This window comes from Rhinoraja longicauda, chromosome 37, assembly GCF_053455715.1.
Source record: "Rhinoraja longicauda isolate Sanriku21f chromosome 37, sRhiLon1.1, whole genome shotgun sequence".
In the NCBI taxonomy this organism is placed as follows: domain Eukaryota; kingdom Metazoa; phylum Chordata; class Chondrichthyes; order Rajiformes; family Arhynchobatidae; genus Rhinoraja; species Rhinoraja longicauda.
In genome coordinates this window covers 9931904-9956017 of record NC_135989.1, presented here as the reverse complement: position 1 = coordinate 9956017, position 24114 = coordinate 9931904, and the positions used below count along the sequence as shown (strand labels likewise).

General features: G+C 48.2%; 1 protein-coding gene across 1 annotated transcript in view; it reads right to left on the bottom strand.

Annotated features, from left to right (window-relative positions):
• Positions 1–24114, bottom strand: part of LOC144610705 (uncharacterized) — a 197394-nt gene that overhangs the window by 62900 nt on the left and 110380 nt on the right. The window contains 1 exon segment of the mRNA XM_078429606.1: positions 10158–10271. Coding sequence (XP_078285732.1) covers positions 10158–10271 — 114 coding nt within the window.

The window sequence follows — 24114 nt, the reverse complement described above, 5'->3', positions numbered from 1 at the left end:
CTCCAGAACCTTGCCTTCCTCTGGCAATCTCGTCCTTCCATGGGCATTGTGACCAACAGCAGCCTTCAATCCCACATTTTAGTCACTTAATTTCCTGGCTGACGTGATAGGATTCAAACGCAGGTGCCCCGATCAATAGCCCAGTCATCACAATATTCCTTTTAAGTTCATAAGTTCTCGGAGCAGAATTAGGCCATTCGGCCCATCAAGTCTACTCCGCCATTTAATCTTTGCTGATCTATCTTTCCCTATCAAACCCATTCCACTGCCTTCTCCCCATAACCCCTGACCCCCGTACTAATCCATCCTTAGATCCTAATCTCACATCTTTTTGTCTATCCATCTCTGGCCTTTATCCAACCATCAGCCAATCAAAACCCCTTTCTCCTGCATCCACCTATCACTCACTAGGCTTTGTCCCACCCCCACCTCTCTTCTCCCCCCCCCCCGCTGTGTCGTTACATCCACTTTTGATGGCATTGTGAGTATAACAGGGAGCAGTGCCCCCAAGGACAATGTGTTGCATATGACTCTATCTTAGCTGCCATCTAAGAGCTGGTGCTGGCTCGAAGGGCCAAATGGCCTCCTCCTGCACCTATTTTCGATGTTTTCTAACTAATTGCCATGTTTAACAGAATCCAAATAAGGATGTGAGTAATTGGGGGGGGAGGGGTGGATCAGGTGGAAACCAAAGGAACTGCAGATGTTGGAATCTTGAGTAAAACACAAAGTGCTGGAATAACTCAGCAGGTCAGGCAGCATCTGTGGAGGACATGGGTCGGCGACGTTTATGGGTCAGGATCCTTCTTCAGACTGATGGATGACGTTTCAGGTTGGGGCCTACAATTTGCTATCCCGAAACTGAGGTGCATTTGGTTTCAGTGATCATTTAACGAAAGGTCATTGTCAAAATGAACAAGCCTTCACTCGCTACTCAGTAGACCAGGAGATTTGCAATGTGAACATCTTGTATGTGTGTCATGGAAAATAATAGTCAGTGAGGGCACAGACAAGGTTCCCCCAAATATATTGGGGGTACTGCTGCCAATGATGAAAGGAATAAGAACACAGAACAGTTAAAGCACAGTAACAGGCCCTTTGGCCCATCTGCTGCCAGCTCCAATTTGTTCTGGCCTTTTCTTGCCTCCACCCCTCCCCACCTCCATCTTTCAGTCTGAAGGAAGGTTTCAACCCGAAATGTCACCTATTTCTTTTCTCCAGAGATGCAGCCTGACCCGTTGAGTTACTCCAGCATTTTCTGCCGACCTTTGGCCCACAATTTCTGTGCTGAACATATAAACATGCCAAGATAAAAGATCATCTGACTGCATGGGATCCATTCCCTTCATATCCACGGGGCTATCTAAAAGCCTCTTAAACACCACTATGGTATCTTCTTCCACCATCACCCGCCAGCATGTTCCAGGAGAAGACAGTTATACCATTTTGTGTCGACCAGCATGTTCCAGGCCCCTTCTGTGTAAAAACAAAACTTGCTCCACACATCTCCTTTAAACCTGCCTTAAAGCTGTGCCCTCTAGTGCTTGACGTTTTGTGACATTCTGTTTTCTATCTGAGTGACCTGAGTGGCTTCAAATGACCCACCAGGTTGGTCATGAACTTTTCCCTAGCTAATAATGAATTCCCCCCTCAATGGGAAAGATTCTTCTCAAGGCCAAGGGTGAGTGGATAACTCGGGCCAACTGCCCCATGCTGGCAAGGAATTCAGGGCGGCATGGTGGTGCAGCGGTAGAGTTGCTGCCTTACAGCGCCAGAGACCCAGGTTCGATCCTGACTACAGGTGCTGTTCGTACGGAGTTTGTCCCTGGGCCGGCATGGGTTTTCCCTGGGTGCTCCGGTTTCCTCCCGCACTCCAAAGATGTAAAGGATTGTAGGTTAATTGGCTTCGGTAAAGATTGTAAACTGGCCCTAGTGCTTGCAGTACTGTGGGCGGGGATCGCTGCTTAGCATGGACTCAGTGGATCGTAGTGCCTGTTTCCACACTGTATCACAAAACTAAACTAAACTAAAACTAATCTAAAGCCTCTTGGGAGATCAGGTAAGCAGAAGTAAAGATATAATTAATGGGCTGTGACACAAGTTCAAGGTAGGCAAAATAAATGAAAAGAGAACTAGACAGGGGAGGAGGCAGAGAGGTATATTTGCAGATATAAATCTTCGCAAAATGTCACATTATTACAGGGTGGTCATTTAGCTGAGGAGAATTTTTAACGGGGGAAAGCATCTTCGGTTTATCTTAGGTACTTATTATTGTCATAAGTACCGACGCAAGTGAAAATCTTTGTTTTGCATGCTAACCATACAGATTAGATATACTATTCCAAAATACTATCAAGTCAAACTCAAGCACAATAGATAGATCAAAGGGGAAGATACAGAGTGCAGAATATAGTTCTCAGCATTACAGCACACCAGCTCCACAAACTCACATCAGAAATTTATATTCTGCAGCTCGCTAGGATCGCAACAAAACAAAAATGTATTCAGCAACTCGGGGGCTCGTCGTCAATGTATTCCTGTGTCAGCTTACTGAGAAAGGCAGGAGCAGAATGAACATTCAGAACAAGAAAGGAGAGTGGCAGCACTGGGAGAAGTGACTGGATGTGACAGTTGTATTCTGAGGTGCTGCTCCTTCAAGCAGCCTTTCAATGGCAGCGTGTGAGATGCAGCCAGCGTACGAGGGGCCCTGTGTCTGCCCCAAATGTAAATTGTGCCTGAAAGAATTGAGCCTCCCTCTCATTAAGGGCAGCTACTGCTCAAGCGAGGGGGCGCGCAGGCCCACGGAACAATTGGCACATTGTCCGCCTCGGGGAGACAACCAGCCACCAACAGAGAGCTTCTTCAAAGGACAGCCTGAGGTATACTGCACCCTGACCCTCGAATAACCCCACCGTTACCAGAGAGTTTGCTGAGGCCTGATGTGAAGGCCTCTCTCTCATTAGACACTGCATAGGGGAGGCACTGCAGTGGTTAAACAGATGCGATAACGTCATGTGAACGGGTGATCGATGGTCGGCATCGACCCGGTGGGCCGAAGGGCCTGCTTCCATGTTGAATCGCTAAACATGGCAGTACCCAGTGTGGTTCATTTTAGTTTAGTTTGGAGATAGAGTGAGGAAACAGGTCCTCGCGTCAACCAGTGATCTCCACACACCAGGACTATCCTACAAAGCCAATTAACATGCACGTCTTTGGAATGTGGGAGGAAACCGGAGCACCCGGAGTAAACCCATGCCATCATAGGGAGAATGGGCAAACTCCATAGACAGCACCCGTAGTCAGGATCAAACCCGGGTCCCTGGTGCTGTAAGGCAGCAACTCTACCGTTGCGCCACCGTGCTGCCCTATTTTTGTATCTGCAGTTTGATCATCTGTGCAATTAGCTAACATTTCTAGACAGGAGCTCAGCCTGACAGTGTAAATATTCAGCACTCCCAAGTCTTTAACTCTTTGAGGTCTATACGGCAGCATCTCCTCATTATCAAAGATAATCTAACTCCCAATCCTTGGCGCATTATGTTGGTTCTTCTCATTGTCAGCAGCAACTTACTACATTGATTATCTCTCGGGCACTTCAAAGAAATGGAAGACACCAGGAACTGCAGATGCTGGTTTACAATTAAAAACAGAAATGCTATCATGGTCAGGATGTAAGGTGACCGAAAGGTTCATTTAGAGAGATGGGCAGCGGGGAGAACCTGGGAGGAAGTCCAAATCCTGGCACTGTGGGAGGAGGAATCTGTGAAGATAGAAACAAAATGCTGGAGTAACTCAGTGGGTCAGGCAGTGTCTCTGGAGATAACGGGTGATGTCTTGGGTCGAGACCCTTCTTCGTACTGAGAGGCAGGGAAAGGGAAACTAAAGGTATGAGAAGGTACAGAACAAAGCAGAGTCTGCATCAGGAAATGGTGGAGCTCACAATGGTCCAATGTTGGAGATGATGAAGATACCGTACCAAAGGCAGATAGGGTGGGGCAAAGATGTTGGTCTCTCAATGTCTAGATCATGAAAAGTGAATTCAAAAATAAGCTCCTGCCTTTTGCAAAGATTTGCACACTTTAGGAATAAAGGCTGTTGTTTTGTGCTGCATCATAATTCATAGCGATGACATTGCATTGCAATAGTGACGATCTGATGCAGGATCAGAAATTCTCTAACCAAGGAGTTTCATCTTCTCATTTTACTGTTCCATTGGCACGATTTCATGAGAAGTGGGCTCCTGGCCAACAATTTAGAAGGATGAGAGGGGATCTTAGAATTTAGAAGGATGAGAGGGGATCTTATCGAAACATATAAGATTATTAAGGGGGTTGGACACGTTAGAGGCAGGAAACATGTTCCCAATGTTGGGGGAGTCCAGAACCAGGGCCCACAGTTTAAGAATAAGGGGTAGGCCATTTAGAACGGAGATGAGGAAACACTTTTTCAGTCAGAGAGTTGTAAATCTGTGGAATTCTCTGCCCCAGAAGGCAGTGGAGGCCAATTCTCTGAATGCATTCAAGAGAGAGCTAGATAGAGCTCTTAAGGATAGCGGTGTCAGGGGGTATGGGGAGAAGGTAGGAACAGGGTACTGATTGAGAATGATCAGCCATGATCGCATTGAATGGTGGTGCTGGCTCGAAGGGCCGAATGGCCTCCTCCTGCACCTATTGTCTATCCTTAGAGCTTCATGGACCCGGATTTAATCCAGACCTCGAGTGCTATCTATGTGGAGTTTGACTTTTTGGGTCACCTCTGGATGCTCTCATGTCCTCCCACTGCCCAAAGACATGCAGGTTGGTATAAGAAAATAACTGCAGGTGCTGGTACGAATCGAAGGTATTTATTCACAAAATGCTGGAGTAACTCAGCAGGTCAGGCAGCATCTCGGGAGAGAAGGAATGGGTGACGTTTCGGGTCATTAACTGGCCATTGTAAATTGCCAGGGGTGTGCAGGTGAGTGGTAGAATCTGAGAGAGAGTTGCTGAGAATGTGGGAAGAATCAAGTAGAATTGATATGGGATTAGTGCAAATCGGTGGTTGATGGTCAAGGCGGATGGAAGGGCTTATTTTCTTTAGACTTTAGAGATACAGCATGGAAACAGGCCCTTCGAGCCCACGCCAGCCAGCGGTCACCCCGTACCCTAGCACTATCCTACACACTAGGGACAATTTACAATCTAAAGAAGCCAATTAACCTACAAATCTGTACTTCGCTGTGAACTGTTTATGTATGTGCTGTTATGTTTGTGTGCCATTGTATGTTCGTTCTTAGTACCTGAACTGATTGATGTACAGCACTTTGGTCGACTAGGGTTGTTTTAAAATGTGCTATACAAATAAAATGGACTTGACTTGACGTCTTTGGTAGTGTGGGAAGACACCGGAGAAAACCCACGTGCTCACAGGGAGAAGGTACAAACTATAGTACAAGCTTCTAGGCAGTAGCTCTACCACTGAGCCTCGTCTGTGCTGCATTTTACTGCGACTCAGATGAACCGGCTCACGCAATGGGCTGTTCTGACTTGAAATGCAATGTTTGAATGGGTGGAGATATCAGGTTTGATTGTACTTCCCATAGTGCCAATGCTTGGGAAGACGATGTTTGCAGTGGTGTGGAGGAACACAAGGGGGGAATGGGATTGTACTTTCAAAAGGGCAGCACGGGAACAATGGGCCAAATGGTCTCCTTCTGTGGTGTCTGGGTGGCACACTATCTCAGCAAGTGGAGCTGCTGCCTCAAAGCTTCAGTATCCCAGCCTCAATCCTGACCCAGGTTCAGTACCGTCTATGAAGCACCAAGAGATACTGCCTGACCTGCTGAGTTACTCCAGCACTTGTCCTTTATTGTAAAACCAACACCTGCAGTTCCCTGTTCCTTTTGGGGTGGCACGGCGGCGTAGCAGTAGAATTGCTGCCGTACAGTGCCAGAGACCCAGGTTTGTCTGTATGGAGTTACCCAGGGCCGTTTTTACAGCATTATGGGCCCCCGGACAAAGCAGTGTACTGGGGCCCCCACCGTTACTCTCCCCCACCCCCTTTCCCTACCAGCCCGCCCCCCCCTGTCGTGCCAGCGAAAAGCACTTACCGAAAAGCACTTAGCGATGGACTTAGGGTGCTACATTGTTGCGAAAAGCACTTACAGATCGCTGTGAGAAGCACTTAGGGATGGAAAATGTTGCGAAAAAAGCACTTATTGAACCTACATTTTTAAAATAGTATTTATTTATTGCAAGTCACTTAACATACATAGATCAGCATGGGGCCCCTATGCTCGTGGGCCCCCGGACAAGTGCCCATCAGGCCCATGCGTTAAGACGGCCCTGGTGTTACCTCCCACACCGAGTACCTCGGTTTGTTCCCACACTCCAAAGACATACAGATTTGTAGGTTCATTGGCTTGGTATAAATGTAAAAATGGTCCCTAGTGTGTGTAGGATAGCGTTAATGTGCGGGGATCGCTGGTCGGTGCGTCCTCGGTGGGCCGAAAGGCCTGTTTCCGCGCTGTATCTCTAAACTAAACCACACGTTCAGTATTGCCTGTTTTGAGTTTGCATGTTCTTCATATGATTGTATGTGACCTCCCACATCCCAAAGGTTCGCGGGTTTGCGGATTAATTGGCCGCTGTAAATTACTGATGGGAATACTGGGAGAATGAAGTCGGATTAGTGTAGGGTCTAAATAAATGAATGCTTTGTCAGTGTGGACTTGCGAGGCCAAATGGTTGGTTTCCATGCTGTGTGACACAATAGCTCAGAGATAAGGCCATAGAGTCATACAGCATGAAAACAGGCCCTTCAGCCCTGCTATGTATCCATGCGGACCAAGGTGCAACATCTACACTAGTCCCATCTATCCATCTTCAAGTCAAGAGCGGCACGGTGGCGCAGCGGTAGAGTTGCTGCCTTACAGCGAATGCAGCGCCAGAGACTCGGGTTCGATCCTGAAGTTTGTACGTTCTCCCTGTGACCTGCGTGGGTTTTCTCCGAGATCTTCGGTTTCCTCCCACTCCAAAGACGTACAGGTATGTAGGTTAATTGACTGGGTAAATGTAAAAATTGTCCCTAGTGTGTGTAGGATAGTGTTAATGTGTGGGGATCGCTGGGCGGCGCGGACTCGGTGGGCCAAAGGGCCTGTTTCCGCGCTGTATCTCTAAATCTAAAAAAATCTAAATCTAAGTCAAGTCAAGTCTACTTTATTTGTCACTTACACATACAAGATGTGCAGTGAAATGAAAGTGGCAATGCCTGCGGATTGTGCTAAAACTACAAACAGAATAGAATTTTTTTTTTTAAAAGACATAAACACAAAAAATAAATGAATACAGTAAATTTGGCCCATATCCTTCAAAATCATTTGTATTTTTGGACCTGTCCAAATGGCTTTTAAATGTTCTTGTAGTAACCGTTTCAATAAACTCCTCTGGCAGCTCGTTCCGTACACCCACTACTCCCTCTGTGATCATGTAAGATTCTAACCATGTTGTTGAGGCAATCGAGGCCTGTGCTGCCTCCACCATTGTTCCAACACACCACTCCAAAGTGTAGCCTCACCAGCGCTCGGGGAAAGTGAATGGCGGCTGGTACAGATCCAGGATCTCAAGACAATCCCAACATTTTTGTTGGATCTAATGCTATCCGACCATATCCGATTGCATTCCTCGGATATTTCCTTGGATCCGGCCTGTCACTATGGCAACCGTAGACCCTGGACTCAAGACAAACTCAGTCGCAGTGCAAGCTGCTCTCTGGGGTCACTGCGACATTTTCTTGGGCTGTAATAAAAATCCAAGTGGATTGGAAGGGGGTTTTCAAGAGCCTTTCAGATGGATTTTCCACCAAAGTTTGCCTGAACTTTACCACATGGACAGATGGTAAGGGTTCATCGTCATTTTAAACCAGAAATCCTTAGCGATGACTCTCTCCCATTTCCCCATTACTGTAAGGGAATGTTTGACAAGCATTGAGCAGGAAGCAACAGAAACCTGCATTTAGACCACACTTCTAACACAGTAAAATCATCCAATGTGCAGCCCGAGAGTGGCGGCAGTTAAATTTTATATCAAATCAAAGTGGCCGAGTGGTCCCAGCAGGTGCTATGTAGGCCATGGGGGTGGAATAGTTTAAAGGAAGGAGGGGAAGAGAGACAGAGAGGCAGAGAGAGAGACAGAGAGAGAGAGACAGTGAGACAGACAGAGAGACAGAGGCAGAGAGAGGGGCAGATAGAGAGACAGAGAGGCAGAGAGAGGGGCAGAGAGAGAGACAGAGGCAGAGAGAGGGGCAGAGAGAGAGACAGAGAGGCAGAGAGAGAGGCAGAGAGAGGGGCAGACAGACAGAGAGGCAGACAGAGAGGCAAACAGAGACTTCTCCCTCATGGGCAAGATTCCCAAATTGCACAATGAAATTATATTTCCTACTGCGGAAATTTTACAAAAAGCACGATTATTTTTTGATCAGAGAATGTTGAGAGGAAACATTAAAAAATGACTAAAATCTCAAAAGGTTTGTCTAGTACAACTTGTTTTTGTGAGAAAGGATCATAAACCTGAAGACATAAATTGAAGATGACAGGTTCAACAGCTAGAAGCTGCCTGAGGGATCTTTAGACTGCCGTTCGGGCGATCAGCAACATACTCTCTGCAAACTCAGTGGGCAGGTTGTATAAACTTACCAAAGGGAATTGGAACGATATATGAAAAGAAAAATAGGTATGGGTACGTTGGATAACTGGAAAACTGGCATGATGATCCATTGCCTCCAAAAGTCCAAATCTAATGCGTTAGCAAGGAAATTACATTTAAGGCTAATCCCAGTCAACTGAAATTCCCCACTTGCTACTGGAAAGCAACAACTGGCAATGCACTGAGCGATTCCCACCCATTAACCCATGCCAACCCGAATTAGTTGCATCAAACGCCAGACTGATCATGCCATAAGTTCATAAGCTATAGGAGCAGAATTAGGCCATTTGGCCCATCCAGTCTACCCCGCCATTCAATCACGGCTGATCTATCTTTCCCTCTCAACCCCATTCTCCTGCCTTCTCCCCGTAACCCCTGACGCCCGTACTAATGAAGAATCTATCAATCTCTGCCTTAGAAATATCCATTGTCTTGGCCTCCACAGCCTTTTGAGGCGATGAATTACACAGATTCATCACCCTGTGACTGCGTGGGTTTCCTCCGGGCGTTCCGGTTTCCCCCCACATCCCAAAGACCTGCAACTTTGTTGGTTAATTGACCTGTGTAAAAATTGCCCCCAAGTGTATAGGGAGTGGCAGAAAAAGTGGGATAACAAAGAACCACCGTGAAGGGGGTGATCGATGGTCAGTGTGGACTTGTCGGGCCAAAGGGCCTGTTTCCACATTGCTTCTCAGAACTAAACATCAGCACAACATTTAGGCTGGTTAGGCCGGCACAACCTGCTGTGGAGACAGTGGCAGGTGTGGAGTGTGACTGGGGCGGAACACACAACATACTGTAACGCTAGTGTCCTAAGACGACCTCTGGGAGGACAGAAACCCCCTCGCGGAACAGAAGGGCAAAAGCTTGCTTGATCTTGAGGGGCGGCACGGTGGCGCAACGGTAGAGTTGCTGCCTTACAGCGAATGCAGCGCCGGAGACCCGGGTTCAATCCCGACTACGGGCGCCGTCTGTACGGAGTTTGTACGTTCTCCCAGTGACCTGCGAGGGTTTTCTCAGAGATCTTCGGTTTCCTCCCACACTCCAAAGACGTATGGGTTTGTAGGTTAATTGGTTTGGTGAATATAAAATTGTCCCTTGTGGGTATAGGATAGTGTTAATGTGCGGGGATCGCTGGTCGGCGCGGACCCGGTGGGCTGAAAGGGCCTGTTTCCGCACTGTATCTCTAAACTAAACTAAAGGTGGGACTCATGTAGATGGGACATGTTGCTTGGTGAGGGAAAGTTGGGCTGAAGAGCCTGTTTCCATGCTCTATGGCTAAGACTTCCTGTGTTGAAGAAACTGCATTTTGGATAAAACGTTAGGCCGAGGATCCATTTGCCTCAAGACGTGTAAAGGATTCTGAGGAAGAGCAGGGGGAGTCTCCAACATTAAAACTGATAGAAGAAGAAACATTATTGAATGCCAGACCAATATCATACTCAGCTTGTGAGATCTTGCCATGTGAGTCCTTACCTGAAGGGCACTTGCAGACGAAGCCATTGACGATGTCGGTACACGCACCGTTGTTGACGCAGGGATTACTCTCGCACTCGTCTATGTCGATCTGGCAGTAGACCCCCCTGAATCCTAGAGGTTGCAACAGAGCACATTGTTGGTTTGACAGCAGTAGGTAAACAGTCGGGGAAGCTCTGGCACAGCAGGAGGTCCCGGAGCAGAGTGTGCGTCACCCTAACCCTAACCGCACTGTTCTGTGGCTCTGTGGGTGACCGATCTTCAAGTACACCCCCACGCTCTAACTATGACGATTCTTTCCACAGTTCCTGCCTCTTCAAGCAATGAGTGCCAGACTCCCACAGAGTCTGTGCGTGTGTAAATGGTTGCCTTGTCTCCCTGTCAACCGATTTACAAGTTGCTCTAAATCTGTGCCCCTGTTGTTTGACCCCTCTGCTAAGGATATGTGTCCAACTTATATCATATTCCCTCAAAATTGGTACACCTCAATTACGTCTACCCTCAGCCTCCTCCGTTCCAAAGAACATAAATTGATACTGATATAAATGCATAAATATAATAACGATATATTAGTCATGTGCACTGGATGCAGTGAAAAGCTTTTGTTTATAAGCTAGCCAGTAAAATCAGATGACACTACACATGAGTACAATCGAAGATAGGCACAAAATGCTGGAGTAACTCAGCGTGTCAGGCAGCACCTCGGGAGAGAAGGAATGGGTGACGTTTTGGGTCGAGACCCTTCTTCAGACTGATCACAAAAATGCTGGAGTAACTCAGCGGGTCAGGCCACAAAGGGCCTCGACCCGAAACGTCACCCATTCCTTCTCACCCGAGATGCTGCCTGACCCGCTGAGTTACTCCAGCGTTTTGTGTCTATATTCGATTTAAACTAGCATCTGCAGTTTTTTTTCCTACACATGAGTACAATCAATCCATTCACCAGTCCAGCAGGCAGAGTGAAGAGAAAAATACCAGTGCAGAATATGGTTTCTGTGCATTGTAGTGCGACAGTTCCAGAGAAAAAGCCCAATGTTCACAATGAAGTAGGTTGGGAAAAAAATCGTTCTACCCTAGCAATGGGAAGTCCGCTCAGAAGGCCAACACCAACAGGGAAGATCCTCTTCCTGAGTCTGGCGGTGTGTGCTTTCAAGCTTCTGTATCTTCTTTCCCATGGGAGCAGGGAAAAGAGGGTATGACTGGGATGGAAATGATCCTTGATTAGGTTGGCTGCTTTCCCAAGGCAACATGAGTGTACATGGTGGGGAATCTGGCCCAGTCTATTCATAAATTCTAGGAGCAGAATTAGGCCTTTCTGCCCATCAAGACTTCTCCACCATTCAATCATGGCTGTTCCATAATTCCCCAGAGCCTCAACTGGCCGCTCCAAACAACATCTGTGCAGATGTGCTCCACACCCTCTCCTGTGCATTCACATCTTTCTTGTAATGTGACCAGTTTTAGCTGATTTGAAATGTTTATATTCATAATCACACATGTACATACATCTACATGTATGTACATACATACATAATAATGTAATAATAATAATAATAATAATGTATACATTAATAATGTACATACATTAATAATACATTAATAATGTACATACATTAATAATAATGTAATAATAATAATGTGCATAATAATAATGTGCATACATACATAAATATGTACATACATTATTCAACAATAATGACATATAACGGCTGTTTCAAGCACAAGTGTGTTTGCTGATCCAAACTTGATAAGCAATGACGAGATTTAGACTGGCTCCCGATTACATCGTGTCCGGACCCAGCTATTTCCTCACTTGCCCCACTTCACTTGCTTTTGTCACGAATCGACAACTGACTTCCAACAACGATGCACATCCCTTCCCCACATCTTTTACTCTTCATGCTTCCACCCTCACCTTGCTCCTAGTTCTTGCTTAAAACCTGTTTAATTTTCAATACATCGGCAATCTTCCAATGGGCATGGATCTGAAAGAATAATCCTTGCTTCTCTCTCCATAGGTGTTGCTTGACTTGCTGTTTCTAACATTTTATTGCGGATATGCAGTATTGGTAAGGTCCGACTTAAACTGCAATTCTGTGGCAAGGCAGATCAAGCAGTACTTGGCCTCTGTTCTAAAGTTTTCACCGTGAAGTGCTGGCCTATCTGCTCCTCAACACACACATATAGAATCTTACACACACTCAATCACATACTGGCACACTCTGACTCACTCATGCACTGTTTAGTTTAGTGTAAAGATACAGCATGGAGACAGGCCCTTCGGCCCACCGAGTCCGTGCCAACCAGCGATCCTCACACACTAGCACTATCCAACACACACGAGGGACAAGTTATCAAGTCAATTAGCCTACAAGCCTGTATGCCCTTGGAGTGTGGGAGGAATCCGGAGCTCCTGGAGAAAACCCACGCATGTCAGGGGGAGAACGTACAAACTCCACACAGGCTGCACCCATAGTCAGGATCGAACCCGGGTCCCTGGCGCTGTGAGGCAGCAACTTTACTGCCACTGCATCACGCACCCACTTGCACTCACACACAAACAGCGATCCTGTCACACCCACACCGTCTCTCTCTTTTTCACACACGCAGGCACACTCGCGTGCCTCACACCCACACTCAGGCAAATGCACAACACTCGTGGCATTCGGATACCTGGTCGAGAAGGAATGAAAGAGAGGGACCAACACACCCGATCAACAGAGAGTGGGACAAAACTGTGGGTGTGTGGACAATCTGAGGAGCTCTTCCCAAAACTGTGGGTGTGTGGACAATCTGAGGAGCTCTTCCCAAATCACTACCATCAATATTACTGTAGAGCAATTTTGTTGGTCATCTGAAGTCAGATGCAATTTTTAGGTAGTATAAGAAAATAACTGCAGATGCTGGTACAAATCGAAGGTATTTATTCACAAAATGCTGGAGTAACTCAGCGGGTCAGGCAGCATCTCAGGAGATGAAAGTCTCGGGAGCATCAGTCTGAAGAAGGGTCTCGACCCGAAACGTCACTCATTCCCTCTCTCCCGAGATGCTGCCTGACCTGCTGAGTTACTCCAGCATTTTGTGAATAAATGCAATTTTTTGTTCATCTCACAAGTTAATTGGGACCAAATTGTTGGCAGTATTTTACCAGCTGATGGTCCTAATGAAATTTTGTTTCGGAGTCAGTTATTGGTTGTAAACTCAGCATAGTGGGGCTGATTAGGACATCGTGAGATAGCTTCAGTGAGATGGCAGTGAGCCCGTTAGACATCCCTCCTTGACTTTCATTTTCATTCACAGAATAGAGAGTTGGAAAATGAACTGGCAAAATCTATACCGAAAAGTAGGGCAACAATAGAGTTGCGGCTCATGAACCCGCCCAAGAGTGCCACAGTGCAGTAGCAAATATCCATCCCACCCAAGGTTTCTCTTGCAGTGCAGTAGCAAATATCCATCCCTTTCTTTTTGGGAAAGCCCACTCTCTCCAACTGATCGGGTATTCAAGTATGGTAGTTTTGCTGGCTCAGCCTTTGACTCTCCCTCCCAAGGGAGGTTCCCATTGGAGGTTGGAGGTTTGGAGGTTCCCATTCACTTAACACATCAGCCAAACTACCAGATTGATTTATTCACAAAATGCTGGAGTAACTCAGCAGGTCAGGCAGCATCTCGGGAGAGAAGGAATGGGTGACGTTTCGGGTCGAGACCCTTCTTCAGACTGATGTCAGGGGGGCGGGACAAAGGAAGGATATAGGCGGAGACAGGAAGATAGAGGGAGATCTGGGAAGGAGGAGGGGAAGAGAGGGACAGAGAAACTATCTAAAGTTGGAGAAGTCGACGTTCATGCAAGCTGCCCAGGCGAAATATGAGGTGCTGTTCCTCCAATTTCCGGTGGGCCTCACTATGGCACTGGAGGAGGCCCATGACAGAAAGGTCAGACTGGGAATGGGGGGAATTAAAGTGCTCGGCCACCGAGAGATCAGTTTTGTTAATGCGGACCGAGCGCAGGTGTTCAGCGAAGCGATCGCCGAGCCAAACTACCAGAACCTTCAGAATGATCCATCCATCCTGGGTCGTGAAAGGCCTTGGGATCTGCATCTACAATCCTCTTTCTCCAAATTTTCGCCAAAATGTCACTATGCTGACGTCAGATGCTGTCTGTGTGGAGTTTGCACCTTCTCGCAGTGATCGTGTGGGTTTCCTACCGGTGCTCTGGTTTCCTCCCACATCCCAAAGACGTGTGTGTGTCCACAGGTTAATTGACCCTCTGCAAATTCCTCCTAGTGTGTAAGGAGTGGGTGAAAATGTGGGCGAACACAGAAGTGGTGTGAGCAGGTGACCAACGGCCGGTGAGCCAAATCTGTGCCGTATCTCGAAACTAAAGAAGGCATACAAGTGCGTGCAATTCTGGTTGCCCCACTACAGGAAGGGTGTGGAAGTTTTGGAGAGGGTGCAGAATGCTGCCTAAAGTGGGTGGCATTAGTTGAAAGGAGAGATTGGACGGACAATCTTGGAACATTTTCCCTGGAATGACTGAGGTTTAGGGGAGACCTGATAGAAGTATTTAAAATTGTGAGAGGCACAGATGTACAGTAGACATGAAGAACCTTTTTCACCAGGGTGGAAATGTCAAAGACTGTGGGGCCTAGCTTTGTGGTGAGAGGGGTAAAGTACGGGAGTTTTTTTTTTAACACAGAGGATGGTGGTTGCCAGGAACACACTGCCAGGGGTGATGGAGGAGGCAGCTACAAAGGTTATGGTAAAGAGGTATTTTAGATAGGCACGTGGACATGAAGGGAATGGAGGGGTATGGATCAAATGCAGCCAAAGGATATTAAATTATCTTGGCATCATGTTTACCACAGACATTGTGGGCCTGCGCCTTTATGGTACTTTTCTATGTTTTAAAAGTTTAGCATGGAATGAGAGCAGAATTTAAAAAAGCAGAATTCTGGTAACATTCTTTGTTTTAATGATTACTAGGCCAAGTGGACACGTTGGGCCCAACCTCTCGTGCATTAGTGCAACACCCTCTCCTTCCCCCCCCCCCTCCCCTCCTCTCCCTCCTCCCCCTTCCCCCTTCCCCCCCCCCACTCCATCCCCCTTATCCTCCCTCCTCCCCCCCTCCATCCACCTCCCACCCTCTCTCCCTCCTCCCTCCCTAGGAGATAGATTTAAACTTTAAAATGTGAATAACTTTGAAAATATAACACCGATTTCAATGAAACCTTTTCCATTAATACCAAAGGGACGGCGGCGAGTAAGGTGGGCCTAAAATTGTCGCGCTATCGTAGACCATTTTGCCTTTAGTTCAGGAACAAACAACCAAACAAACGAGAGGACAGACAGCCAGCCAGACAGACAGCCAGACAGACAGCCAGCCAGACAGACAGACAGCCAGCCAGCCAGACAGACAGACAGACAGAGACAGCCAGCCAGAGAGACAGACAGACAGACAGACAGACAGACAGACAGACAGACAGACAGACAGACAGACAGACAGGAATTTAGGGTTGAGGAAGGTTAGTAATTCCTGAACCAAACTGAACTAGACTGCATGGGCAGATACATTGGGAATGACATGCATCACTGTTAATAAAAGGCCATGAACAATCTACACTTGAAATGTGATTAAGGTGAACAGGTGTGATCTACACAATCTACACTTGAAATGTGATTAAAGTTTGCTGGGGCACAAAATAGGAGGAGATTCGCCTTTCATTTCACACTTGTATATTCTGTCCGGTCATTCTGACTCAAGAAATGTCTCCCCATCTGTGGTCAAGAAAGGGTCTGTTTCTATGCTCTATCATTCAATCGATCAAAGAAAGTTAAAGTCCCAGAGTTACATTGCTTGGAAGGACACTTTGCCAGTAAAGACACATGGTTTCTTGTTCACATTGTTCAAAAGCTTGTTCAAAAACCTTTTCACCCAGAGAGTTGTGAATTTGTGGAATTCGCTGCCACAGAAGGCAGTAGAGGCCAATACACTGGATGAATTTAACAGAAAGTTAGAAAGAGCAAGGGCTAGTGGAATCAAGGGATATGGAGAGAAGGCAGGCACGGATTACTGATTGTGGATGATCAGCCATGATCATAATGAATGGCGGTGCAGGCTTAAAGGGCCAAATGGCCTCTTCTTGCACCTATTTTGAATGTTTCTATGTTTCTCCGTGATGCAAGTAGTCATTAAAGAGTCTTCCACAAAATCAGCTTTGTGGAAGAAAGCAATGCTTATTACTAAGCATGCCACAGGCAGGTTTTATGCACCAAGGGAATAGAAAAAAAGCTTTAAAAAATCCTAATTATTCTGGTGGTCTGAATCGGGCAATTCGAGTTGGCTGGAACACAAAAACGAGGTTACAGTACGTGGGTGGAGGGTAAATTATACGGAAATTAAGACACAGAAGCAAACTATGCAACCCACAGCGATCACACCAGCCAAAGATGGAAGACAAGTTAATCTCGCTGCAAGGGTTGCCAACTTTCTCACTCGCAAATAAGGGACAACGGGTGACATCACCGCCCCGCGCCACACATGACCTCACCCAGCCAGCAGCCACATGCTCCCGCTCCACCAATGGCGGCCGCCCGGGCCGGGAGGCGTGTTGCTACGCAACCTCCGTTAGGCGGCGCCCGGGCCTACACTGACCGGGCCTACAGCGGCCCCCAGCCTACAGTGTCCGGGCCTACAGTGCCCGGGCCTACAGTGTCCGGGCCTAATACGGTACAAGGTCGGTCCCGTACGAGACAAACCAATTTAGTCCAAAATACGGGATGCCCAGGCTAATACAGAACAGTTGGCAACCCTACTCGCTCCCCAGCCCAGGTGCAGGGATCGGTAGGTTACAGCTCAACTGAATACTGTTTAAATGTACTGAGTGTTTCTGCCTCCCCACCCTGACAGGAAGTAACTACACTCACCGCCCCCTGCCACCTCACATAACTCTTGCATACTTCACTCAAATTCTATCCCCAGCCTTAAACTATCTTCTCATGAGAACAGCTTCGCTCTCCTTTGCCTCTCTAAACCAGTCCTAGCATTGTCCACTTCCATTAAATGTTCTTTCAACCATCTTGCCTCCTCCAGAACTCCAGCACGTCGACTTCCTCAGGAGAAGAAAATTCTCCATGTCTCCAACGACTCTCACCAACTTCTACAGATGCACCATAGAAAGTATACTATCGGGATGCATCACAACTTAGTTTCAATAGACAATAGGTGCAGGAGTAGGCCATTCGGCCCTTCGAGCCAGCACCACCATTCAATGTGATCATGGCTGATCATTCTCAATCAGTACCCAGTTCCTGCCTTCTCCCCATACCCCCTGACTCCGCTCTCTTTAAGAGCTCTATCTAGCTCTCTCTTGAAAGAATCCCGAGAATTGGCCTCCGCTGCCTTCTGAGGCAGCGAATTCCACGGCTTCACAACTCTCTGGGCCTCATGCAGGGAGACAGACAGTGGGGCAACAAGCAGAGAGAGGGTTACCAAGCCGAGAGAGGGCCCATGTTATAGATGCAGGGTGGGTCAGTGCAGGGAAGGGCAGAGAGGGCTACCCATGTCTCCCACTGCATGCTCAGGTCTGCCGCTCAGTATCAATAATGCAGTTTCACCTCCACTGCTTTTCTGGCCCGCCTCTCTTTTCCCTCATCCCCCCCCACCCTCCCCACCCACTCCTCTTCCACCCCCCCCCCCCCCCCCCCACACAACTTTCACGCAAACACTGCTCCGAGGTCGAGGGGACTACCCTCGGGGTTAGGTGGAGTGGAGAGTGCCCTTGCTTAGACAATAGACAATAGGTGCAGGAGGCGGCCATTCGGCCCGTCGAGCCAGCACCGCCATTCAATGTGATCATGGCTGATCATTCTCAATCAGTACCCCGTTCCTGCCTTCTCCCCATACCCCCTGACTCCGCTATCCTTAAGAGCTCTATCTAGCTCTCTCGAATGCATTCAGAGAATTGGCCTCCACTGCCTTCTGAGGCAGAGAATTCCAAAGATTCACAACTCTCTGACTGAAAAAGTTTTTCCTCGTCTCAATTCTAAATGGCCGACTCCTTATTCTTAAACTGTGGCCCCTTGTTCTGGACTCCCCCAACATTGGGAACATGTTTCCTGCCTCTAACGTGTCCAACCCCTTAATAATCTTATACGTTTCGATAAGATCCCCTCTCATCCTTCTAAATTCCAGTGTATATAAGCCTAGTCGCTCCAGTCTTTCAACATATGACAGTCCCGCCATTCCGGGAATTAACCTAGTAAACCTATGCTGCACGCCCTCAATAGCAAGAATATCCTTCCTCAAATTTGGAGACCAAAACTGCACACAGTACTTAGGGGGGCAATGTGCTGGCAGGCCTGCTGTCTCACAGCGCCACAGGCCCAGCTTCGATCCTGACCTCGGGTGCTGCCTGTGTGGAGTTCGCACAGTTCTCCCTACGATCGCGCGGGTTTGGGTTTGTCTCCGGGAGCTCCGGTTTCCTCCCCCGTCTGAAAGCCGCGCGGGTTTGCGGGTTAGTTGGTCCTCTGTGAGCTGCCCCGAGTGTGCAGAGAGTGGGCTAACACAGGACAATGCCGACGAGCGATCGGCGGACGGCATGGACTCGGCGGGCCGAAGGGCCAGTTTCCAAGCGTGATCTTCAGTCACTCCATCTCTCGTGTCGGCAGCCAGCTTTGTTGGCAGCCACAAGCCAGCCCGACTGGCAGTGAATGCCATTGAGCAGCAAGGTTCAAAGAGAACGCTACGCAAAGAAAGATGATGGCCCTTTCCCTTTCTCTTTCCACGGGAGTGTAAGTGCCTTTGTCAGTCTGCACAGCCCTGTCTGGCCTGACAGTAATGTAGTATGTGAGTGGTGGGCTGTGTTGAAAGCTCTGGCATCATACAGTATACTTGTTTCCACACAATGGACTATTTACACAGTAACGTAAAGCGGATTCCAAACGATGGGATTAATTGGAGGTTCATTAAAATAGAATACACTGCATAATTAACCTCGCTCGGGCCCTACTTTCACGGAAAGTAGACCTATTCATCTATCTGCCAGTGCCAGAACAGCCATATTTGATGTGAAATGGACTGGTAGTCATTGAGAAGCCAGCCGAGACTGAAGGAGTACATGTCCTTATTATGTTCTGTGGCGTATCTAGTCCACCTTGTTGCAGTGGGGCCAGCAAATCCTCCAGCTTATAGACACAAAATGCTGGAGTAACTCAGCATTAGACTATATCCCTGTCTCCCTATCTCCTGATTCTCAGTCTGAAAAAGGGTAGGTACATGATCAGCTGTAAAGGTGTTGAACTGCAGAGCAGTCCAATGTCTGAAGAAGGGCCTCGACCTGAAACGTCACCCATTCCTTCTCTCCAGAGATGCTGCCTGACCCGCTGAGTTACTCCAGCATTTTGTGCCTATCTTCAGTGTCAACCAGCATCTGCAGTCCCTTCCTACACAAGCTTAGTTTCCAAGTACACACTGCTTGTATATCGTTACCTGAAGCTGCTACCGGGAGACATAGGACATTGTGTTTTGCTCAGGATTGTAGAATCCGCAAAGTGCTGGAAGACCTCGGAAGGTAATGGATAGGCGACATTTTGGGTCGGGGCCCTTCTCCAGACGTCACCTGTCCATTCCATTCACACATGCTGCCTGACCCGCTGAGTTCTAGGCTTGTACTCGCTGGAATTTAGAAGACTGAGGGGGGATCTTATAGAAACATATAAAATTCTTAAGGGGTTGGAGAGGCTAGATGCGGGAAGATTGTTCCCGATGTTGGGGGAGTCCAGAACCAGGGGTCAAAGCTTAAGGATAAGGGGGAAGTCTTTTAGGACCGAGATGAGAAAACATTTCTTCACACAGAGAGTGGTGAGTCTGTGGAATTCTCTGCCACAGACGGTAGTTGAGGCCAGTTCATTGGCTATATTTAAGAGCGAGTTAGATTTGGCCCTTTTTGCTAAAGGGATCAGGGGGTATGGAGAGAAGGCAGGTACGGGATACTGAACTGGATGATCAGCCATGATCATATTGAATGGCGGTGCAGGCTCGAAAGGCCGAATGGCCTACTCCTGCACCTATTTTCTATGTTTCTATGTTCCTCCAGCTTTTCATATTTTACTGCAACTGGTATATCCCACTCCAGCATGCCTTTGAATTTTAGAGAGATACAGCTTGGAAACATGGAAACATGGAAACTGAGTCCATGCTTAGCATCAACCACCCATTTCCACTACATTTTTCTTTCTATGCTCCCATTAACTCCCCCCCAGATTCCACTAATCTTTGACGCACTGGATACACGTTATACAACTGAGGGAATCATATGCAGGCACTCATTGATCGTCCAGGATAGTTCAGCATTACGAAAAATACCTGCTTGCACTTCCTCTCAGCTTTGTCCATTATCAAATTGCCTTCACAACTGTCGGCCGTGCAGTATGGGCAGGCCACAGTGGTGACACTGCAGCAGGTGAACCCTACATCTGCTGTGACAATGGTCAGACCCATTGGCTGACGCGGATTATTCCTGGGTTTCAGTGAGAGCAAGGAGGGAGGGAGTGGGCGAGGGAGGGGGTGAGGAGAGAGGGAGGAAGGAATGAGAGAGGGAGAGGAAGGAGTGAGAGGGAGGGGGTGAGGAGAGAGGGAGAGAGGGAGAGAGGGAGAAAGGAGTGAGAGAGGGAGAGAGTGAGGAGTGTGAGAGAGAGAGAGAGAGAGAGAGGGAGTGAGGGAGGAAGGAAAGAGTGAGAGAGGGAGAGCGAGGAGGGAGAGCAAGGAGGGAGGGCAAGGAGGGAGGGAGAGAGCGAGCAGGGAGGGAGAGAGTGAGGAAGGCGTGAGAGAGGGAGAGAGAGAGGGAGTGAGGGAGGAAGGAGTGAGAGAGGGAGAGCGAGGAGGGAGAGCAAGGAGGGAGAGCAAGGAGGGAGGGAGAGAGCGAGCAGGGAGTGAGAGAGTGAGGAAGGCGTGAGAGAGGGAGAAAGAACAAGGAGGGAGAGAGAACAAGGAGGGAGAGAGAGCGAGGAGGGAGAGAGAGAGAGAGCGAGAGAGAGAGAGAGAGAGGAGAGATAGGGGCAAAGAGGAGAGAGAGAGCGGGAATGCAGAAAGAGAGGAGAGCACGAGTGGGGTTAAAAGAGAGAGAGAGAGAGAAGAGAACAAGAAAGCAAGAAGTGGAAAGAGAGAGAACAAGAGAGGAGAGGGAGTGGGAGAGTGAGGGGGGAATGAGGGGGAGGAAGGGGGAGACAGGGGGGGTGGGGGTGAAATAGGGAAAGAGGGAAATGAGGAAAGTGAAAGAGAGAGAAAGGCAGGATGAGGGTGTGGTGGGGATGAGCTGTGTGCCCCAAAGGGCTGCTTGGACCCGCCAACAAAGCTGTGTAGCCTGCAGATACTCATTACATTCATGGCTTCAAAATAAAACAATAGTCAAGTTAAAAACAGGGAAGGTGCTGACAAATCTCGCACAGGCCATGCTCTAGTTCCTGCCCTGGGCAGGAGCAGCGGTAGAGTTGCTGCCTCACAGCGCCAGAGACCCGGGTTCCATCCTGACTACGGGCGCCGTCTGTACGGAGTTTGTACGTTCTCCCCGTGACCTGCGTGGGTTTTCTCTGACATCTTCGGTTTCCTCGCACACTCCAAAGACGTACAGCTTTGTAGGTTAATTGGCCTGGTGCGAATGTAAAATTGTCCCTAGTGTGTGTGGGATAGTGTTAATGTGCGGGGATCGCTGGGCGGCCCGGACTCGGTGGGCCGAAGGGCCCGTTTCCGCTCTGTATGTGGGATAGTATTAATGTGCGGGGATCGCTGGTCGGCGCGGACTCGGTGGGCCGAAGGGCCTGTTTCCACTCTAACGTCGAGCAGTAGTGCCCCTGGGACAAACTGGTGCAACCTCTCCAGGGATCAGGAGGTACATTTTGGCAGGACGAGCCTTGCCTGTGCAGGACAGGCGACATCAGCTGTTACACACTGCCCTCTGTAACCATTTACTGTTAAGCACAAAGCCTCCCTTCCAGAGCAGACCATTCAAGGCCTCAGCAATTTTTTATTTATTTATTAAAAGCTTTCCCCAGGGAAAAATTTAAACTCCACCAAACTCTCGAGGGTTGAAATTAATGATGGAGAGAATATTCAGCTACCCAATATGTGGTGCGCAGGCAAACAAAGAGGATTTTCTCAGTGAAAGGGTGCAGGCGAGGGCTTCTGTACTCTGCAATGTATTAACATTCAGATCACACACCCACTGTCTCGTTCCCACCTCCTCTTTGGCTCTCAGCAGCTTCAAGGTCTGAAACTAATCTTGAGGTGTTTTTTATCCTGCGCTCTCCCATATCTTTACAGCAAGATGACAACTGCGGATGCCCACTCCGAACAACAGTGTCAAACTGTTACCGTTTGCGTGCGTGTTTTTCCATTGTCCGCCTTGTCCCGGGCGGGGCCTTTGCTCAAATGTAAATCCTCGCTGAGGGTTGTGGTTTGTATATAATGGATCCTGGCAGTATCGCGCAGCAAGACGGAGAACAAAACTATTTTTCAACGCTGCAAGTTTTACCATCCTCCCCCTCCCCCTCCCCTCCCCTCCCCTCCTCCACGCCTCATGGTCTCGGGGCCTGAGAGTGGACACCACCTGAAGTACAAAGGATGCACAATTCTGGGACAGATGTGGAGCAGTCTCGGAGTAAGTCTCAGGATGAAAGGCCCACCGTGTAAAGACGGGATTCCCTCCGAGGACTGAGAATCTTTGGAATTCTTTACTCCAGAGACCAGTGTTTGCCACGTCATTGTCACTGGGGATTAAAGGGTTACGGGGATCAGGCAGGAAGCCACATACTTAGTTTAGTTTAGCTCATCGTCACGTGTACAGAGAGGTACAGTGAAAAGCTTTCTTGTTGCGTGCTAACCAGTCAGCGGAAAGACTGTACACGATTACAATCAAGCCGTCCGTCCGCAGTGTACAGATACAGGATAAAGGGAATAACGTTTAGTGCAAGGTAAAGTCCGATTAAAGATATCCCAAGGTAGATATTCCACTGACGTAGATAGTAGCTCAGCTCAGGACAGGTAAGTCTGGACCACTCTCTAGTTGGTGATAGGATCCCTTTGCAACAGGATGGACATCTAAGGAGCTAACTGCTCCTATTTCCATTGTTGTTTGAGGCCATTCAGCCCAGGGCGACACAGTAGTAGATTTCCTACCTTACAGCTCCAGAGACCTGGGTTCGATCCTGACTATAATAGACAATAGGTGCAGGAGTAGGCCATTCAGCCCTTCGTGCCAGCACCGCCATTCAATGTGATCATGGCTGATCATTCTCAATCAGTACCCCGTTCCTGCCTTCTCCCCGTACCCCCTGACTCCGCTATCCTTAAGAGCTCTATCTAGCTCTCTCTAGAATGCTATAGGTGCTCTCTATATAGAGTTTCCACGTTCTCTCTGTGACTGCATGGGTTTCCTCCCATACTCCAAAGACGTATGGATTTGTAGGTTGATTGGCTTCGGTAAAATTGTAAAAGTACCCCTAGTGTGTAGGATAGTGTGAGAGTAGGGGATGGTCGCTGGTTGGCATGGACTCAGTGGACCGCAGGGCATGTTTCTGCAGTGTCATCTTTAAAGTCTAGACTTCTTCCGGATTCTAAGAGGGAGAGGATGGGCCGAATGGCCTAAAATAACCATGGAATTTCCAACAGGAGTCGACCCCTCAACCCTCCAGCTGACCCCAATGGAAGAAGAATTCCAGGCCAAGGGAATTGCCGGACCACAAAATGCCGGACTAGAGACAATCCAAGTACTTAGACAATAGACAATAGGTGCAGGAGTAGGCCATTCGGCCCTTCAAGCCAGCACCACCATTCAATGTGATCATGGCTGATCATTCTCAATCACTATCCTGTTCCTGCCTTCTCCTCATACCCCATGACTCCGCTATCCTTAAGAGCTCTATCTAGCTCTCTCGAATGCATTCAGAGAATTGTCCTCCACTGCCT